Genomic DNA, 19,069 nt, shown 5'->3' with positions numbered 1-19,069 from the left:
AAGCTCTATTTTGACAGATCTGTGCAAAAAAAAAGCACTAAGGCTCAATGTTTTCTGCCTTTTTACTTGCCCAAGATAAAATCGGTCGGAGCACACAAGACGGCAGGGAAGGTGAAGCAGGATGGAAAGAACCCGGCGAAGCAAGCGGTGGAGGGCCGTGCAGGGCCGTAGGCGCGCGTGGCGGCGTGGTGGCGAGGCAAGGCGTGTTCAGCCGCTGGAGAGGGGACAGCGCCGACGGAGGCGGTTGCTGCCTCGACGCGACGCTGAGGCTACCGTAGGCGGCGAGGTCGCGACCACCGAGGCGACATCTCAGCCTCATCGGCGACTCAGCCGCGAAATGAAGAGGAACGCCGCTGCCTCAATAAGCCAGACCCTGGTTTTTTCCGTTCTAGGACGGAGAAGGCGAGGGATCGACGGACGATTGGCGTTGATTCGCCGTAGACGACGGAGGCAAATGGCGGCGGAAAAACGAAAAAATCGGAGAGAGATTGAGAGAGGGAAACGTTGCCGGTGCATAACGACGGCGGCACCGGCCGAACGCGAGCAAGGATTCGCCGCGACGGGAGAGATGGCGAGACTAGGGTTGGGGATTTGGGGAAGAATGGAGAGAAGATATGAGGGAGAGAGAGGAAGCAGCAGCGACGGATGGGAGTTTGTTTTTGGCCACTGAATGTTAATTGATTTAGGCCATTAAAACTTTAATTTTGGACCATGAATTTTAATTAATTTGGGGCCATGAAATTTAATTCCTTGGACCATGAATTTTAATTGACTTGGGCCATTAAATAATTTCCTTTGGGCCTCTGATTTATGTTGGGCATTTTAATACTTGGACCAACAACTAATTAGTTTTGACCTTACTAATTAAATCTCATTTTATATTTAATCCAAGAGAATTAAATTGAGGATGATATCATTATATTTATGTTTTAAAAATTAGGTTTTAATTTTGAACTATTAATTTATTGGACTTTGTATAAATATTTTTTAATTTAAATTCATCTTTGTAATTAAGTTTATGTATTCTTATTTTGCCTTTTATTTGAGTTAAAATTTGAATTGTGCTAAAGAGTTTAAAATTGGAATGGTGCTAAAGAGTTTAATTTACCTTCTATTTGGGTTAAAATTAAAATTTTATTCATCATTGTAATAATTTCTTCTCTGAATTAATCTATAAACTAAATGGCAACACAAATATATAATTTAATTTTCATGCTATATTTATTTAATTAAAATATTTAATATTCCTCATAAAGAGTTTAATTTTCCTTCTATTTGGTTGTGTCGTATGCAATGACCATTAACAAGAATCAGGGTCAATCACTCTCTCATGTTGGATTATTTTTGAGAAAACCTGTTTTCAATCATGGACAGCTGTATGTTGCTATATCAAGAGTCACAAGTCGTGAAGGTTTGAAGATTTTGGTGTGTAAAGATGAAGGCAATGGTGATTCTACTGTTACCATTGTTTATAAAGAAGTTTTTCAAAACTTATGAACTATTGTATTGTTGATATTTGCGTAAATTCCTATTTGTGAATATTTGTGTTTTTTTACATATTTTTTCAAAACTTATGAACTATTGGATTGTTGATATTTGCGTAAGTTCCTATTTGTGAATATTTGTGAGGCGGCGACCGTGGCGGGAGAGATTATTTCGCCGCCGATTAGAGAGGAGAAAGAGAGAGAGAGAGAGAGAGGAAGAAAGATGGAGGCGTTGGCTGCATTTAGGGTTTGAGGAATATTAACGTACATTGTTTGGACTTTAGTGTAATATTTAGTGGGCTTTTTGGAGTATAATTTTGATTTCATTGTATAAAATTATGCAATTTAGAGTAATCTTTCTTAATTGAATAGAGTTTTAATTTGAGTGTTGTACTCTATTATTATATTTATGCTAAGTTTTAATTTGAAATTTTAATTTATTGGACTTTATAAAATATGTATGTTTTTTGAATTAATTTTTTATTTACTCATAGTTCTATTCTTTTTACTTTTCAAATTTTTGAAATTCTGCTATATTTATATTGAATTTAAATGTAGCTAGACTAAATAGTAATTATGAAACACCAATAAATAATGATATAAAGTGAAACTAAATTAATGTCATTATAAAAAACAATATTGCATAACATTAATTGTTGCTGTGTATAATTGTATACAATTTTATATGTAAATATATTAGTTTAAGCAAATATGTTCAAATTACTTATAAATATATATTTATATTCAAGATATAAAATTTATAAATATATTTATATTTAAATTACTAAAAGTACACAATTATAATTGAGTTGATTTTAATTTATTCTACTACTAGATAAGATAATTTTGTTTATGACTTTGAGTTCTATTTCTTCTTTGCAATTTCAAGAGTGAGTCCATGAATGATTAAAGGTTTTAGTCTATACTGAGGGGTAATTACACCATACATACAAAATGTACTAATATTTTAAATTTGTAAAAAAGTTTTAAGTTAGCATATATCAGACAGAAAGAGTAAAATGAGATCATTATATATGGACGAAGCGAAAAGGAAATAAAATAATAATTCTTCGCTGACAAAGGAAGTATTGCGGACACCAAGACTAAAATTTGATAGTTTTTTATTTAATTTTTGTTTTTATTCATAGTTTCCACTCTATAAATATACCATATTTTATCTTCATTTTTCATGTCTTCCAATCTCTTTCCCCAACTCACTTTCCATCGAAGAAATCTGGTCATGTAATTGTTGAAATTGTATTTTTTAGTATTGCGCTTTATACTATTTCGAGTTAAAAAGAGGTGCTACAAAAATGGTGTCGAGCGTGAGAGAGGAGAAAGAGAGAAGGGACGCCACTACTTTTAGGATGAGGGTTTATTAATTTATGTATTCCATAATTTTTGGGCTTTATTATGGGTAATAATGTACTACTTGGGTATTATATTCAGATTTAAATATATATTTAATACTTAAAGGTTTCAATTTGGGTGTTTTGCTCGATTATGTCTTAAATTAGTAGGTTCTAATTTAGTATACATAATTCTAATTGAGTTTATTTTATTTTATATATTTAAGTAATTACTATGTATTTAGTCTTTGGCCATACATTATAAGTTATGCCAAGTCATTAAAACCTATAGTGTTAACGATCCATTTGATACTTACTATTATAATATTTGTTGCAATTTAATTATTTTTTTATTGAGACATTTAGTTTTTTTATAAGTTATTATTAAGATAGTATAACTACATAAAATTTCATTATAATTTTATTTTGGATGAAAGAAAAACAAATTCTCTAAACTTGCATTGTACATATATTCAAGAAATGTTAAAATTTTAATTAAGTAAAATGATAGTGTTTGGGTGATGATATTCATAGGATGAGATTGTGACAAAATAATTTGCGTAATGAGATCAGATTGTGGACACTAAAGGTAGTATGAAAAGCTACAATTTATTTGATTTTGATTTCTTTTATGAGATAAGATTTTGTTCTTTATAACTTTGATTTCTATTTCTCTTTTATGATTCTTAAAATATTATATTTATGTACATTACTCTCTTCGTTCAATAAAAATATAGGCATATAATATGCTATGGAAATTAAGATAAAATTTGTAAAGTACGAGAGGAGGGGAAGAGTAGTTGAAGTAATGTTTTAATAGTGGTATAAGTTATAAATAACTTGGTGTATATGAGTAATAAATTGGGATAAGTTTCTATAAATGAAAATGACCATATTTTTATGCGACGAACGAAAATGGAAAGTAAATATATTTTTATGGGACGGATGGAGTATTAAAGTTTGATAAAAAAAATCTTAAACTTATCAATGTTGCTCACGATTCTCATCGTTGCAACATTGGAAACTTTTTTCAAAAAGTTTGAAAAAAACTACTACTATCTCATACTATCAACCAAGCCATTCAATATTTTCAGTTTAAATAATAAAAACTATTACTATGTGCATTTGGTCAATTTAGATACTTTATATTATGATTCTAAATTCTTTTAAAGATCAAACTCTACAACCATTCAATAAGAAGCACTACCTTCTCTAATTTGTTTTCATTTTTTTATTTCTAATTAGCTCTACAAGTTTATTGGTAGTAAGACTATTCCATTTAAAAAAGTTGCATTGGCCCACCGGATATTTAATTAAAGAAAGAAATAGGGAAAAAACAATGAGAGAAATAGAATTAGAGTACTACGTGTTTAAAATTCTACCATCCTATTGCTTTTCATATGATAGTGGTTACGTTTAACCATAGCAACCCCCGTTATGTTATAGTATAAAACAGCAGAGGATCCTCCCCATCTTACAAGTGTGTTTTTATTGAAGTGTCTTTGTTATCTATCTCTCATAAAACGTCTATTAAATTTAGATGTTTGTGTAGTGTTTTTTATCATTTGTCACTTTGTGTGTATTTGTGCATTTTGTATATGCACTTTATTTTCGTGCGTACTAATGTAATTGTTGGGTGTAAGATATAGTCATACATGGTTTATGGTTTTATATATTCACTTTTTCTCCCATCTTCATAATTTACCTACTTATTCTCCTCATCTCTCTTACCTTATCAATTTCTCATTAGAACTTGTGCCGTCCACAAAGCTAATATTACTATTTACTGTGGACAAAGGGAGTATTAATTTATTTTTATTTTTATGTATAGTATTCTTTGAAATAGCAGTTTATGATTATATGTACATTGAGCAAATGTAAAACAGTCATAAGTATTGAGGGATGCTCATTATTAATACATTTTTCTGTTAGTTTACAACTTTAGTCTTTAGTTCTAGACATCATGTAAACCTTTTTTATAATGTTTTTTATTCGACATTTATTCTTTGTCAGCAAGCATAATTACATACCATTTTTATCATCTAATTTTTTTTTGTTCATTTATTTTAGAGTTCTCTGAAAGTTTTATGGCCCGTGCATAGCACGGGTGGTAAAACTAGTATTAATAAAATCAATGTTTCACGCGTAAAAAAAGAATAATAACATAGAAAAACATTATATTATGCTTTAAAGCATAAATACAGAAAACATAACCTATCTCAATCAAGATCTACGTACCCAAAAATACCACAGGAAAAAGAAAATCAGCTTTGACATTAGTTTAACGTGCTCTCAGCGCGTTGTCGTCACCGGAGATCGAAGAATTTAAGGCAACAAAGAAGGTGGGACACAAAGAGCATGACCATCTTTTGACGGACTACGTAGTGAGGGCGCCTGTCAAACATATCAAACTTAAGCAATTACCAAAAGAAGAGGCGACATTAGAGGAAGAAGATGTCAAATTGATATCAAATTTAATTTGTATTACATTGTCCTAAAATAGGTGATTTGATACCTAAATTACATTGTACCTCTTCCCTACTTAAAGGGAGAGAACCGAGGGATTTTACATACAAGCAATAAGAAAAACAAACTCTTCTTCCAATTCCAATAGCTTCCAATGCATAATTCTTTCAACTCTCTCGATTACCATCGTTAAGATGGTATCAGAGCGGGACGATTCTGGCTTGAGACTCAGAGCAATATCATCATCGTCTCAAGTACCTTTCCCGACCCTTTGAAACCCGCAGACACACAACAACCATGTCAGATTCAGAATCTGATAACCCTCCTAAAAACAACCTACCAATCACCCTCTCAGCCGAACAATTCGCTGAGTTCATGAGACTAAGCATGTCTCAGAAAAATCAAAACCAACAGCCTTCATCAATCGAATCACTAGGAGAAGTACGCCTGGCCGAAAAGCTCAACGGAGATAACTATCCGTTATGGGCAAAACTGATGAGTCGGGGGATCCGAGGGAAGGGTCTGGCGTCTCACATTACTGGAGTTACAGACCCTCTCCCTTCGACAGATCCAAGCTACAATCGTTGGCAGCAGAGGGACGATTGTTGCTTTAATTGGATCATAAGCAATATCGACGCCAGCCTCGTAAATGAGGTTTCCCAATACGAAACAGCCTACGACTTGTGGGATAGTCTAGCCACCACGTATGGAAGCGGCGCCGATCAATTCCAGATTTCAGACCTGCACAGAAGAGCATACAACATCAAACAAGGAGATTCAACACTGGAGCAACTATGGCAAAAGCTTCAAGATCTCTGGATATCAATCGATACCAGGGATCCAAACCCGATGGACACTCCGACCAGCATCGAGAAGTATAACCAACACACACAAAGGCACAGATTGTACCAGTTCATGTGGGCCTTAGACGATCAGCGGTACAGCAAAATTAAGAGAGAAATCCTAAACATGGATCCCATCCCAACCGCAAGGAAGGCATATGGATTGGTCAGAAGGGAGTCAGTCAATGAAAAGCTCCTCAACCCAGAAACGAAGGACACCGGAATCGGAGTAGGACTCGCGGTATTCGATCAAAACCGACCACAACAACATCAACCACCAAGGAACCCTCACTATCAGAAGGAGGACGATAAAAGCAAATTAACATGCAGCCATTGTGGAGGAAGAAAACACACCAGAGATACGTGTTTCCACATTAATGGGTTCCCAAAATGGTGGGAAGAAATGAAGCGAGCAAAGTAGGCCCGGAATGGAGGCCGAAACGGAGGAGGTAGAGGAGGCGGCAGAGCCTCAGCCGCCGTCGCCCACGACCGCGCCACCAACACTGAAAATCCGGCGGGCAACAGCGGCAGTAACGGCATCAGTGGAGAGATCAAAACTGAAGAGAAGCCCAAAATCGGCTCCGTCTCCATTGCAAGGACATGGTCCGAAGGTACAAAGCCACCAATTGGTTATATCGCCGGTATGAGCGGCGGAGAAACCGGAGGAGAATCTGCTAGGGTTCCCACAGGCGAGAAGATGGAGGCGGCTAGGGTTCCGAAAAAATCCCTTTCATACACCCAAATCCCGGAAACCCCAAATCCACCCTAAAACTTGCGGAAATCCCGGAATTTACCCCATCCCCGAAAATATCCTCAATTTCTACCCCCAGATCCTCGGATATCTCAAAAACCACCCCACAATAACTTTACATCACTTTTTTCACCCCATACTTCCCACAAATCCCAATTTAACCCCCACAGAAAGGATAAATTCCGAACAGACCCCTCACTTGCAAAAACTTTGCAAATCACACCCCAACCATGGTTTGAAGATAGAGGAAGGAGCTGAACTCGCAGACAGAGAAAGATACCAACGGCTTGTCGGAAAACTCATCTATCTCTCACATACTAGACCCGACATCGTATACGCCGTAGGCATTGTAAGTCAGTTCATGCACCAACCTCAAGCTAATCACATGGATGCAGCATTGAGAATCGTGCGATACTTGAAAGGTACTGTGGGATATGGAGTTTTCCTAGCAAGGAAATATGATTTGGAGATTGATGGATACACCGATGCCGACTGGGCAAGCAACCCTGTGGATAGAAAATCTACAGGAGGCTACTTTACTTTCATTGGGGGAAACTTGGTCACTTGGAGGAGCAAGAAACAAAAAGTTGTAGCTCTATCCAGCGCTGAGGCTGAGTTCCGAGGGATGAAAAGTGGACTCATGGAAATTCTATGGTTAAGAAGGTTACTCACAGAAATCGGCTTCCCACCTACTCGGAAGAGTCAGTTATTCTGCGACAATAAGGCCGCCATCAGCATCTCAGAAAACCCGGTACAACACGACGGAACCAAGCATGTAGAAGTTGATCGGCATTTTATTAAAGAAAAACTAGAAGGAGGCATTGTTCAATTCCCGTTTGTCCGGTCGGAAGAACAACTGGCAGACATACTAACCAAAGCTGTTCATCCAAAAGTGTTCAAGGAAGTATTGGGCAAGTTAAGCATCGGAGATACCGTTGCTCAACTTGAGGGGGTGTGTCAAACATATCAAACTTAAGCAATTACCAAAAGAAGATGCGACATTAGAGGAAGAAGATGTCAAATTGATATCAAATTTAATTTGTATTACATTGTCCTAAAATAGGTGATTTGATACCTAAATTACATTGTACCTCTTCCCTACTTAAAGGGAGAGAATCGAGGGATTTTACATACAAGCAATAAGAAAAACAATCTCTTCTTCCAATTCCAATAGCTTCCAATGCATAATTCTTTCAACTCTCTCGATTACCATCGTTAAGAGCGCCATGGGTCAAAATGACATAAATATTAGGCTGGGTGATGGTGTGATCGATAGGTTCAGCCTAGTTCCGATGAAAAGTCTCTCGTGGATAACATGAAGTTCTCGATTGTTGTTGATTTGATGGTAGAAGTATCGAGTATGCGAAGCTTTGTCAGGTGTCAGATCTAGGGGCCGAAAGTAGTCAACATGTGGGAGGCTTTTTCGTGGTTAGTAACACATTCTGAGACTAAGGGCGTGTTCAATGTTTTAGAAATAGGGAGAAATGAGCTCATTTCCAGCGAATTATGGGCATTCAGTGTTTTTGGGTAATTTCAATGGAGCCCGACTAGAAAGAGACGGCCCGCACTGTTCCTCCATGTTTTTGCCAAAAATCATTTCTTACAAAGGAGGTAAGATTTGATCTTGCATTGGGAAGCACTCCCAGGATTGAGCAAACTTTTACGAAATCACCCCTCCAGTTTTGTGATAAACATCAAAACAAGAAGAGAAGCTTTTTCTAGTGAGAGAGAGAGTGAAACATGAAAGACATCAACGACGGCACCACCACTGCCGCTGCAGATATCAGCAACTGGCTTGGCTTCTCCCTCTCCCCCCACATGAAAATGGAGGCCGCCGCCGCCGCAAACCCCTCCTCTTCCGCCCCACAAAACAACAACTTCTACCTCTCCAACTTCGCCGGCGCCAACTTCCACGCCCCCCTCTCCGTGATGCCCCTCAAATCCGACGGCTCCCTCTGCCTCATGGAAGCCCTCTCCCAATCCCGACCACCTCCACCCAAACTCGAAGACTTCCTCGGCGCCGCCGCAGCCCACCAAGAAATGGACTTTTACACCCACCAAAACCACTACTTTTCCAACTACGACTTCTACCAGCACCAAATCCCTCAAATCTCAGAAGAGGAAATCGCCACATGCCTCAAAACATGGATGGATCACAACCACCACAATCTCACTGAGGCGGCGGCGGCGCCATAATCTCTGAGCTTGTCGATGAGCCCGGGCTCGCAGTCGAGCTGCATAACGGCCTCGCTCCAGCTCTCCGAAACCAACGAGTCCGCCGCCATGGAAACGAAGAACACTTTTAGGGGCACATCCAGTCTTTCAATAATTACATTTAAAATAATGCCATATTTGTGGTGGTAAATGCTAACCCATATCTAAAACACCGAATTACAGCTATGTGCACCAATTTGGTGGGTCCTACAATATCAATTCTAAAGCAGATTTATGTAGGACATCCCATTTAAAAAACACCGAACAAGCCCTAAGAATTTTGATCAACTTTCTCATATTTTTCTTTTACGAATTATGATTAGTTTCACTCATAAATATGGCAATTTATTAATATGACAAGCAAGTAGTAGTATTATTCATATTCAAAAGATACTGTTAATTACTTAATTCTCTGCTCAAATGAATTTACTTGGTTCATAGTTGAGATTATAAATTTCCGGATTATGGTTTCGACTTTGGACTATGTAATCATAACATTATTACCAAGTTAACAAAAATTGAGGCTTTACGATGAATGTGACTATCAAAACTCAAAATTTAATTTTAACCAAAATGAATAATATTTGGATGAGTAGTCATCCACCGTGTTGTGGGAGTACTCGTATTTGTTAATAGACGTGAAATCTGAAGAAGATATTGTACGCGTAGCTTTTTATAGAAATATAACTGATTTGAACGCACGTAGATGTCTTCCCCTCTTTCCCGCGAAAATCCGGAGCTCCCAATCCGCCATTATCCCAACCCATAACTCCATCTCTCTAATATGCCGATGCAATCCAGATCATAATCTGTGCACATGTCGACGCCCCCCAGCGACTCCGACAATCCCCCGCCGTCCATTTCCAAGCTGAAGAAGATCCCTCCGATCCCCTCCAGGCAGAAAACCTTTGGCGATGGAGACGAGGGTTTTGATTTTGGGGCCGTTGACGACCCGGACGCCGTCGATTCCAACCTCATTGGCCCCTCCATGCTAGGCCTCAATCAGATCAGGACACGCTCCGCGCCTCTGCCTCTCGATCAGGTTATTGCCCTCGGCGCGCCTCAGAATTTCGAGGATTTGGAGGGCCCAGGGAATGATGTTGACGACCCCAGGCCAAAACTATCCGGTGACGCTCAACAATCGGCCGCCACTTCTATGGAGCGAGGTCAGTTTTTTGGATTCCCCTGAATCTGTATATGTAATTGTGAGGAATGTACATAATAATTTTAGTTTAGGATTGAAAATAATGGTGAACAGATATTGGTAACATTTTGACCCCACGCCATTAGAATTGAACATTGAGGCTCATGTAACTTTAATTCATAGTTCCTTCACTATGTGCTGTTTAATAAGTTCAAATTCATGTTGAAATATAACAGGTTGAGTGTTATCATTCCTAATGTAGCTTCCCATTGTAGGCAAAAGGGTTCATTGGAGTCATTCAAAATCACTAAAAGTCCTATCCCCTAGAAGATCTGGGCTAGAGGTAACAGTTTCCACATTTTTTTGGCTTTAGTTCAATTCTTGTTCATATTATTTAAAGTATTTATTGATTTTTCGATTGTAGGGTTATCATGCAGCTTTTGCCAAGGAGATGCAGTCTCCACGCTTCCAGGCGATTCTGCGCTTAACTAGCGGCCGTAAGAAAAGAGCACCAGACATTAAGAGCTTCTCACATGAGCTTGACTCCAAAGGTGTCCGACCACTTCCATTTTGGAAATCTCGCACCCTCGGTCGCATGGAAGTATGTTAAGTTCACATGTAGCCTCATCTTTCTGCTTGTGAGAACATAGTTTCATCTCTTTCATCCTGACTGGCTCATTTTGAATAATTCATCTAACTTGGATGGATTAACTTAACTTGTACCAGGAAATCATGGTAATGATACGAGTAAAATTTGACAAATTGAAAGTTGAAGTTGATGCTGACTTGGGCATTTTTGCTGGAGATTTGGTTGGTGTACTTGAGAAGACTTCACGATCTCATCCGGATTGCAAATGTTTCGAAGATTTGCTTGTTATAGCCAGCCAATGTTCAAAGATGTCTCCTGATGAGTTTTGGATAAAGTGCGAGGGCATTGTACAGATTTTGGATGATCGGCGTCAAGAGTTACCTACAGGTTCACTGAAGCAAGTGCATACACGCCTCTTATTTATCCTTTCTCGTTGCACTCGGCTTGTTCATTTCCAAAAAGAAATTGGTTATGATGACGATTATGTAACTACACACCAGCTCAGTGACCTTGGTGTATACCCCGAGCGCCTTCGTGCGTCATCAACGGGTATCAAAGGAAGTCTAGAGAAGCAATGTTATAAGGTGATAGGACAGAAACAACCCGATCTAAACAGTGCAACCGAAGAAGTTAGCACTGCAAAGAGTGTTGTTTCATCTCCAGGAAGCTTTAGGATGGCATCCTGGAAAAAGCTTCCATCTATTGCTGAAATGAATAGGAGAGGACGCGGTGAGTCTCCTAGCAAGGATAACCCAAAAGAATTGCAACCTATAAAGGAAACAAACGATCTTAAAAATACAGAAACGGCAGTAGTCCCTCAGGTAGAACAAGCTGCAGAAACCTTGAAATCACAAGGAGTGGGTTGGGGAGTTTGGGACCATCACCAGATGGCATATGAGGATTCTCTGATCTGTCGAATATGTGAAGTTGAAATACCTACTGTCCATGTTGAGCAGCACTCAAGAATTTGCACTATTGCTGATAGATGTGACTTAAAGGGTTTAACAGCAAATGAACGTCTTGAAAGAGTTTCTGAAACTCTTGAAAAAGTTCTCGAGTCGTGGAGTCCAAAAGGATTTGGAAGTCCTGAAATTATGAGAGAGTCTGCATCATGTTCACAAGAAGACTTGGATGGTTTGTCACCAAAAGTGAACAGAGTGTCTTGCCACTGTCCTGATGACATGATGGATTACCTTAATGTGGTAGAAAGCTCTTTTACTGTGGATGATCTTAACATTTCACCAAACATGTCATGTGATGCACGACCACTAACACCAGATCAAAGCAAGAAAGCATTATCCGCTGGGAGCTTAACCCCTCGTTCTCCTTTAGTAACTCCCAGAATGACTCAGATTGAGGTTCTTCTCAGTGGGCGTAGAACAATATCTGAACTAGAGAGTTATCAGCAGGTGAAATTTATGATACATTATGCATTCTCTGCAACATGCTAGAAAAATTCTGCTACATATCCCCCATCATATTCTTGATGTATATGGTACTGCTTTATAACATACTCTCTATGCGACCATGGAGATCCATCACTAGAATCTCCTAAATGAAGTTGTCACTTTTCGGCTTTTTATCTAAACTTAGCCTGCAGAGTTAGTTTTTGTCAATGAGAACGTAAGAGTTCCTCATAATTGTCTGTGATTCACCCTTACACAGGAATACCCAATTTTTTCTTGAACTATGCTCATTATTGAGCTTTGCCCGAGAATATTAGAAGAATAACATTAATAAAAGAGCTTTAACTAACAGACAATTTATTTTTGAAACTCATCTGATTGCATTCTCACAGCGTCCTTGCTCAACCAAAGCATTTAAGAAATGTGTGCCACAGTTTTCACCCACTTTCTGTGAGACTTTGGTTTTTAATTATCTAATCCAATTATGAAGCCTAGCCAGGAACAGATTAGAGAAAAACTTATTCATGCAATAGATCTTCAGGATTCATATTTTTGGAATAACTTATTGCACCATCAACTTGTATGACAGATACGTAAGCTGCTGGATCTTGCTAGATCTGTAGTAAATGTTAACAAGACTGACTACAGTACGCTGGAGTTCATGCTTGACAAATTGGATGACCTCAAATATGTCATTCATGATAGGAAAGTGGATGCACTTGTTGTTGAGACATTTGGGAGGCGCATTGAGAAACTAATACAGTGAGTTACTATTTCTAATAATGGAGCTTATTCATGTCTTATCGTATATGCATGAATCTGAGACAGCATATTTAGGACCATTAACTATAAGCGCCTTGACACGTGGTTATATAGAAATAACTTTTCAACTTTAGTAATCTGCATTCTGGCTATGAAATGTAGCTTGGTCAAACTTGGAGCTAGAAAGAAAGAAGTCATCTACGTTATAGTAAAAGTTAATACTGAGTTATAATCAAGTGTAGCATATGAACCTTCCACACCAACTATCAAGGTTGCTGATTACCTAAAAACATGTAAACCTATCTTCATTTAAAAGAACATATGTAAAAAACGAAGACAACTTTCCATGCATAAGTATATATTGAAAATGCTTGAATATAATCTTCATGTTTTACAACTAGCAGAGGGGCTTAAGGATATAACATTTATAAGAAATCTAACTCTAAGAAGAGTAAAACGAAAACTTAGATATGTGCATGCCAGATTTATTTAATATTTTTCAGATCTGTTAATTATTTCAATGATGCCTCCATTTGGCTGATTATGAACTCTTCAGGGAGAAATATGTATCCCTCTGTGGGCAGATTGATGATGAAAAGGCATTCCTACAAAATACTATGGCAGATGAGGATAGCTCAACAGAAGAAGAGACATCACGTAGTTTACGTGCAAGCCCAATTAATCCATGCACCAAGGATCGAACATCCATTGAGGATTTTGAAATAATTAAACCTATAAGCAGGGGTGCTTTTGGAAGAGTTTTTCTGGCAAGAAAAAGGGCAACTGGTGACTTATTTGCAATAAAGGTCAGATTCCATGCAAGAAAATGTCAAATGGCCAGGGTTGTTGTCTTGTAGAATAGTTTCTTAAATTTTCTTATCTAGTTTCCTTCTGAAAAACTCTAGTTTTAAGTTTTAGCATTATCTTACAGGTTTTGAAGAAGGCTGACATGATCCGCAAAAATGCAGTGGAAAGTATCTTAGCTGAAAGGGATATTTTAATATCCGTTCGCAATCCTTTTGTGGTGAGCAGTTTGAAGTTTCAAGATTGTGCCATTATTTCTTAGATTAATAGTATTCTGAAAAACTTACTAATGCAGTATAATCTAACGATGAACAGGTCCGATTTTTCTATTCTTTCACATGTAGGGAAAATCTTTATCTTGTGATGGAGTACTTAAATGGAGGAGATCTTTTCTCATTGCTAAGAAATCTAGGTTGCTTGGAGGAAGATATTGCACGAGTATATATTGCAGAAGTAGTAAGAATCTCAGTTACTTCTATCTTATCTCATGGATTCATGTATGTACTGATGTTAACTTAATAAATTCACATCTCTGCAATTGAAACTTTCAGGTGCTTGCTTTGGAGTATCTGCACTCCTTAAATGTTATTCATAGAGATTTGAAGCCAGATAACCTCTTGATAGGTCCCGATGGTCACATCAAGGTCAATATTTAAGTGTATTTGTACACACAGTAAGCATGATATGCTGATCTCTGAAGTTCGATGTCAGATTTTTGGGTGAAAATTGATACTCTCCATGTGCATATTTAATTTCCACAAGCTTCTCTCAATGATTAGAGTTGTTTCTGCTGAGTGTTTTCACTTCATGCAACGAAACCATCACCTTTTGTTTGCATGAGCTGTGTAAAAGAAGTAGATTGAAGCTATAGAGAAGAATAGTTTTATTCTTTTTCTTAAAGATGCTAAGTGGGGAAGTTCAGCATAACAAACTATATTTTGCGTTCTTTGCAGTCATGCATAACTGGATATGGAGCATCTTTTTGATGTAATAGTTAATTTGACCCATAATTCATGTACATTTGTTATTAAAAATAATATTTTAGGTTTTGGCTCATGATGGTGAAAACATTTGTTGGGTGGATTAAGGTGACTTAGCATGAGAGGAATCTATGTAGATGAGCAAACTTGTTCATAATCTTATTGTTCCTGAAGCATTCATGATGTTGAGTTTGCATTTCAATGGATATACCTATGTTATGCATTCTTAAATTTGTTTCCTACTATGACAGTTGACAGATTTTGGGTTATCTAAAGTTGGTCTCATTAATAGCACTGAGGACTTATCTGGACCTTCTGCTTTTCTTGGAGATGATAAACCCAAAAATGCAGCACACTCATCACAGAAAAGAGAACAGAGGAAAAAACATTCAGTTGTTGGCACTCCTGACTATTTGGCACCAGAGATACTTCTGGGCATGGGACATGGTTTGAGTTCTAAACATTTTTTTATAATGAATTCATTCCTAACTACATTCTTGTATTTCATTTTTCTGTCATGCACCTTTCAGGTGCAACAGCTGATTGGTGGTCTGTGGGAGTCATCCTCTTTGAGCTCCTAGTAGGTCTTCCACCTTTTAATGCAGAACATCCACAGGTATGCTATCTGTCTGTTATATTATAACTACTGATCATCTGTAGATAATTCAGGCACATATATACTTTACATCTCTTCTTATTGATGCCTAAGCTTTTGCATCTATAATCTCGGCAAGCTTGATGAATGCTCTCTAGCTGCAAGCTTGACATCGTGAGAATAAAATATCATTTACCTTTCGGTTCTCAACAATTTGTCCGCACTGCGTATGCATATCAAACCGAGAATTGACTGGCATAGTGTATTAAGTTGTACTACCTTATTTGATTTTGTTGAAACCTACGTTTATACTATTATCTCTACGCTTATCATGATCATTTTCCAACTATCAAACTAGAACTCAATGGTAGTCGGTGTACAGAAATCATACAATTTTCATATTGAGTAGATGTTCATGCCTTATTGCAATTGAAATGTTTGATAGTCGAGTTCACTTTAACTTATTGAGGACTTGTAGATCAGTGGCATTATTGATAGGTCTTCTGTCTGATGCAGCAAATTTTCAACAATATCATTAATAGGGACATCACGTGGCCTAAGGTACCAGAAGAGTTGAGTTTTGAAGCTTATGATCTTCTTAACAAGTAAGTTCTATTTCGACATTTGATACATGGAATACTTCATTTTTGTGTGTTCAGTTTCATTAAAATAATAGTGTAGAACGGTAAAATATAGAGACATAGTGGAAAAACTAGTAGTGTGCATTTCATTAGTAAACATAGGCCATATATATATAGTACAAGAGACTAAGCTAGGCTATGTCATGTGGGACGTAATACATATAATATATTAACAAATAGACACATTGATTGTAGTTTGGCCTTTTACTTGTAAATTATGTAGTCTTTTATACTTCTTTTCAGATTGTTGATAGAAAACCCAGTTCAGAGACTAGGTTCAACTGGAGCTGCAGAGGTATTTAGTAAGTTAATCGGTTGAAATTTATCATAAAGAAGATGGAAATTGATGTGTTACTCTTTCATCGTCAGGTTAAGAGGCATTCCTTTTTTAAAGATATTAATTGGGGCACTCTTGCAAGGCAGAAGGTATTGCTTTCTTAACCCCCTTCCCCCCAGCCCTAGCACTACTTAAAGACCATATTCTGATTTTTCTTGACTTGAATCGTGATGCAGGCTGCATTTATACCTTCGGCTGATTTACACGACACAAGTTATTTTATGAGTCGTTATATATGGAATCTGGAAGAGGAAAATGCGGCTAATGGAGGTAGTGATTGTGATGACATGACAGATACGGGCAGTGGATCCTGCAGCAGCAGCTCATATCTACAGGATGAAGATGTAAGTTTTTACTGAAATGATTTAAGAGATCACCTCTGCGTTCAATGACCTTAACATTGTCTTGTTCAGGGAGATGAATGTGGAAATTTAGCTGATTTTGGTGCTCCGGCTCTTGAAATGAAGTACTCTTTCAGCAATTTTTCGTTTAAGGTGCGACTCATTGATAAGGGTAATGAAAGCACCAATTGATAAGGGAAAGACCCTTATCAAGTGAAAAAGATAAAGAAAGTCGCAGAGAAACCGTGCTCTGTCGACAATCGGAAATTATAAATGGAAAAACTAAATAAAGATAAAAGACAATAATTATGATTTCATTGATTGCCTAATGAGAATAACAATAGGTCCTATTTATAATACTCCTATGAATAACCTAACTTGGTGAATAAGATAACAATTATATGGAAAAGATATGATAATATAATAATAAAGATATGGGAGATATTTCCGAAGATATACTCGTATCACTCATCTTAGCAATTAGTACATGATAGATCAACTTTATCCTGTGTTTCTGTTGCATGCATTTTGGTTTCCTTGTGCCCTCATATAACTTTGTGTCTTCTTCATCAGAACTTGTCGCAGCTAGCCTCGATTAACTATGATTTGGTAACAAAGAACAAAGAGTCAGGCTGAGCAGCAACCATTCATTCCAAGAGATTGGTATGGGCAGAGTCGGCTGCTGTTGTTGCAGTGAGGATGATAAGTTGCTAAAACAGACTTGGATGCCAGGTGACACGTTTCACATGTAAGACTTACTCAAGCACACTGTTAACAAGCTGGACATATTAGAATGCGGATGAAGAATTGTAGGGACAGCTTGCCTCTTAGTTGAACTAAATTTCTAACTGTATATATACGTACACACATTAGTTTAGGGGTAGAGAATGTTCTTAATGATTCTAACTCCATTTGTTAATCGAAGATCTTTTTATATTTATATAATTGGAGCAGTTGAATTTCCTTTGGTGTACATAGGCAATACCGTGCTTAAATTAAGTAAAGGACTAAAAGTGTTGGTATCTTTTACTACATATGGCAAAATTGGGAATGAACTTAAAAAGGGCTTCTAGCTGAAAGAAAGTAGTGGAAGACATGAAATCTGCTGAAGACAGTGAAGTGATGTTGCATAATGAAGTGCAGACAGTGAGTGCAGTGATGTTTCATTATGCGGCAAGCATATCTTCATACAAAGCGTGCTATTTTAACTACTGTAGTTAGGAGAGAGACCTCGAAACTTAGGCTAACCCTACCTAAGCTAGAAACAAATTCAAACAACAAAGTAGTGTAACCGAGGGTGAAATCCTTAAGCTTTACTACAAGATACGTGCTGATAGGTATTCTTTTGCGGTCAATATAAACTCCCTCTGTCCAAAAGAAAAATAAGTCTCATCTTTCTACTATTATTAGTCAACCAAAATTAGTTTCTATACCACGAATGAAAATTTTCTCTCAATTTAGTATTATTCTACTTTATCCATCCTCTCTAATTTATTTCTCTTTCTCTGATCTTACTTCGACTTATCCACATCATCGGGATTTATCTTGCATTATTTGGCATAGAATATATAATGGGCTATTACTTGGTAGATTGGATTTATCCACGGTGGCTGGCCTTGGTGAAATCGATCATATGTCCGATCAAGTTGAAGAGGATGTTGTTTGCTCAAATGAAGGAGGTGGCAATGAAAGGTGTGGAACGTGCCTTCGGAGTGCTTCAAGCATGTTGGACAGTAGTCAAAGATTCGACACGTTTGCAATATCAGTTGTGCATCTTTCATGTCTGTACACATGTATTATACTGTATAACATGATAATTGAAGAAGAAAACATTGTGGCTGATTGACAAGATAACCTATGTGATTCTAGCTCGGGATCGCAAGCGAGTTCACAATTCAATGCCCACCTCATGAATTTCAGGAGGTCACAAGTCATTGGGCTTACACATGTAGAACAAGTCCATGGCCGTCTTCAAGTCCATGGGCTTACCAAAATATTCCAATGGAAGTAATCTTTAAATTTTAATTCTAGGATATTATTTTTAAATTTTATGCTTGTAACTTTTATGATTATGAAATTATTTTATTGTTTATATGTGTTATTTAATTTTGTAAAATGAATGATAGTTCAAAAAGGCAATATAATTTAATTTGTTCGAGTAGAGGTACGAGAGATGTATGAAATTATTAGAATTGTGATTTCATACCAGCTCTTCAAGGATGATCCTCGCAGTAACTTTTCTTCCGCTGCCAGCCCTCCCAACAATCCAGAAAATGCCATAGTCGCATGGCCTCACAAGTCACACCTCCAACTAGCTTTTTCTTAATGCCACTAATCTCATCGGAGATTCCAACCATCTCTACT

The 19,069-nt window shown here is 37.4% G+C and overlaps 1 protein-coding gene across 1 annotated transcript; it reads left to right on the top strand.

Moving 5' to 3' along the window:
- The first annotated feature begins 9,811 nt into the window (after positions 1-9,811).
- LOC121743175 (probable serine/threonine protein kinase IRE) lies at positions 9,812-17,664 on the top strand. Its single transcript, XM_042136403.1, has 17 exons — positions 9,812-10,272; positions 10,526-10,593; positions 10,675-10,851; positions 10,977-12,248; positions 12,835-13,007; positions 13,564-13,813; positions 13,939-14,031; positions 14,127-14,267; positions 14,363-14,455; positions 15,043-15,238; positions 15,322-15,407; positions 15,903-15,991; positions 16,271-16,322; positions 16,397-16,453; positions 16,541-16,708; positions 16,778-16,858; positions 17,279-17,664. Exons 1-17 carry the CDS (start codon positions 9,924-9,926, stop codon positions 17,339-17,341), a joined length of 3,408 nt encoding a protein of 1,135 aa, XP_041992337.1. The 5' UTR covers positions 9,812-9,923; the 3' UTR covers positions 17,342-17,664.
- The last annotated feature ends 1,405 nt before the right edge of the window (positions 17,665-19,069 follow it).

This window comes from Salvia splendens, chromosome 8 (assembly GCF_004379255.2).
Source record: "Salvia splendens isolate huo1 chromosome 8, SspV2, whole genome shotgun sequence".
Taxonomy (NCBI): Eukaryota; Viridiplantae; Streptophyta; class Magnoliopsida; order Lamiales; family Lamiaceae; genus Salvia; species Salvia splendens.
This window is presented reverse-complemented; position numbering and strand designations above follow the sequence as displayed.

Excerpts from the sequence above, each read along its gene's own strand:
- LOC121743175 (XM_042136403.1), top strand. The coding sequence starts at position 9,924 with ATGTCGACGCCCCCCAGCGACTCCGACAATCCCCCGCCGTCCATTTCC. Across the intron at positions 10,594-10,674 it reads CTAGAAGATCTGGGCTAGAG|GGTTATCATGCAGCTTTTGC; the intron begins GTAACAGTTTCC and ends TTTCGATTGTAG. Across the intron at positions 15,408-15,902 it reads TTAATGCAGAACATCCACAG|CAAATTTTCAACAATATCAT; the intron begins GTATGCTATCTG and ends TGTCTGATGCAG.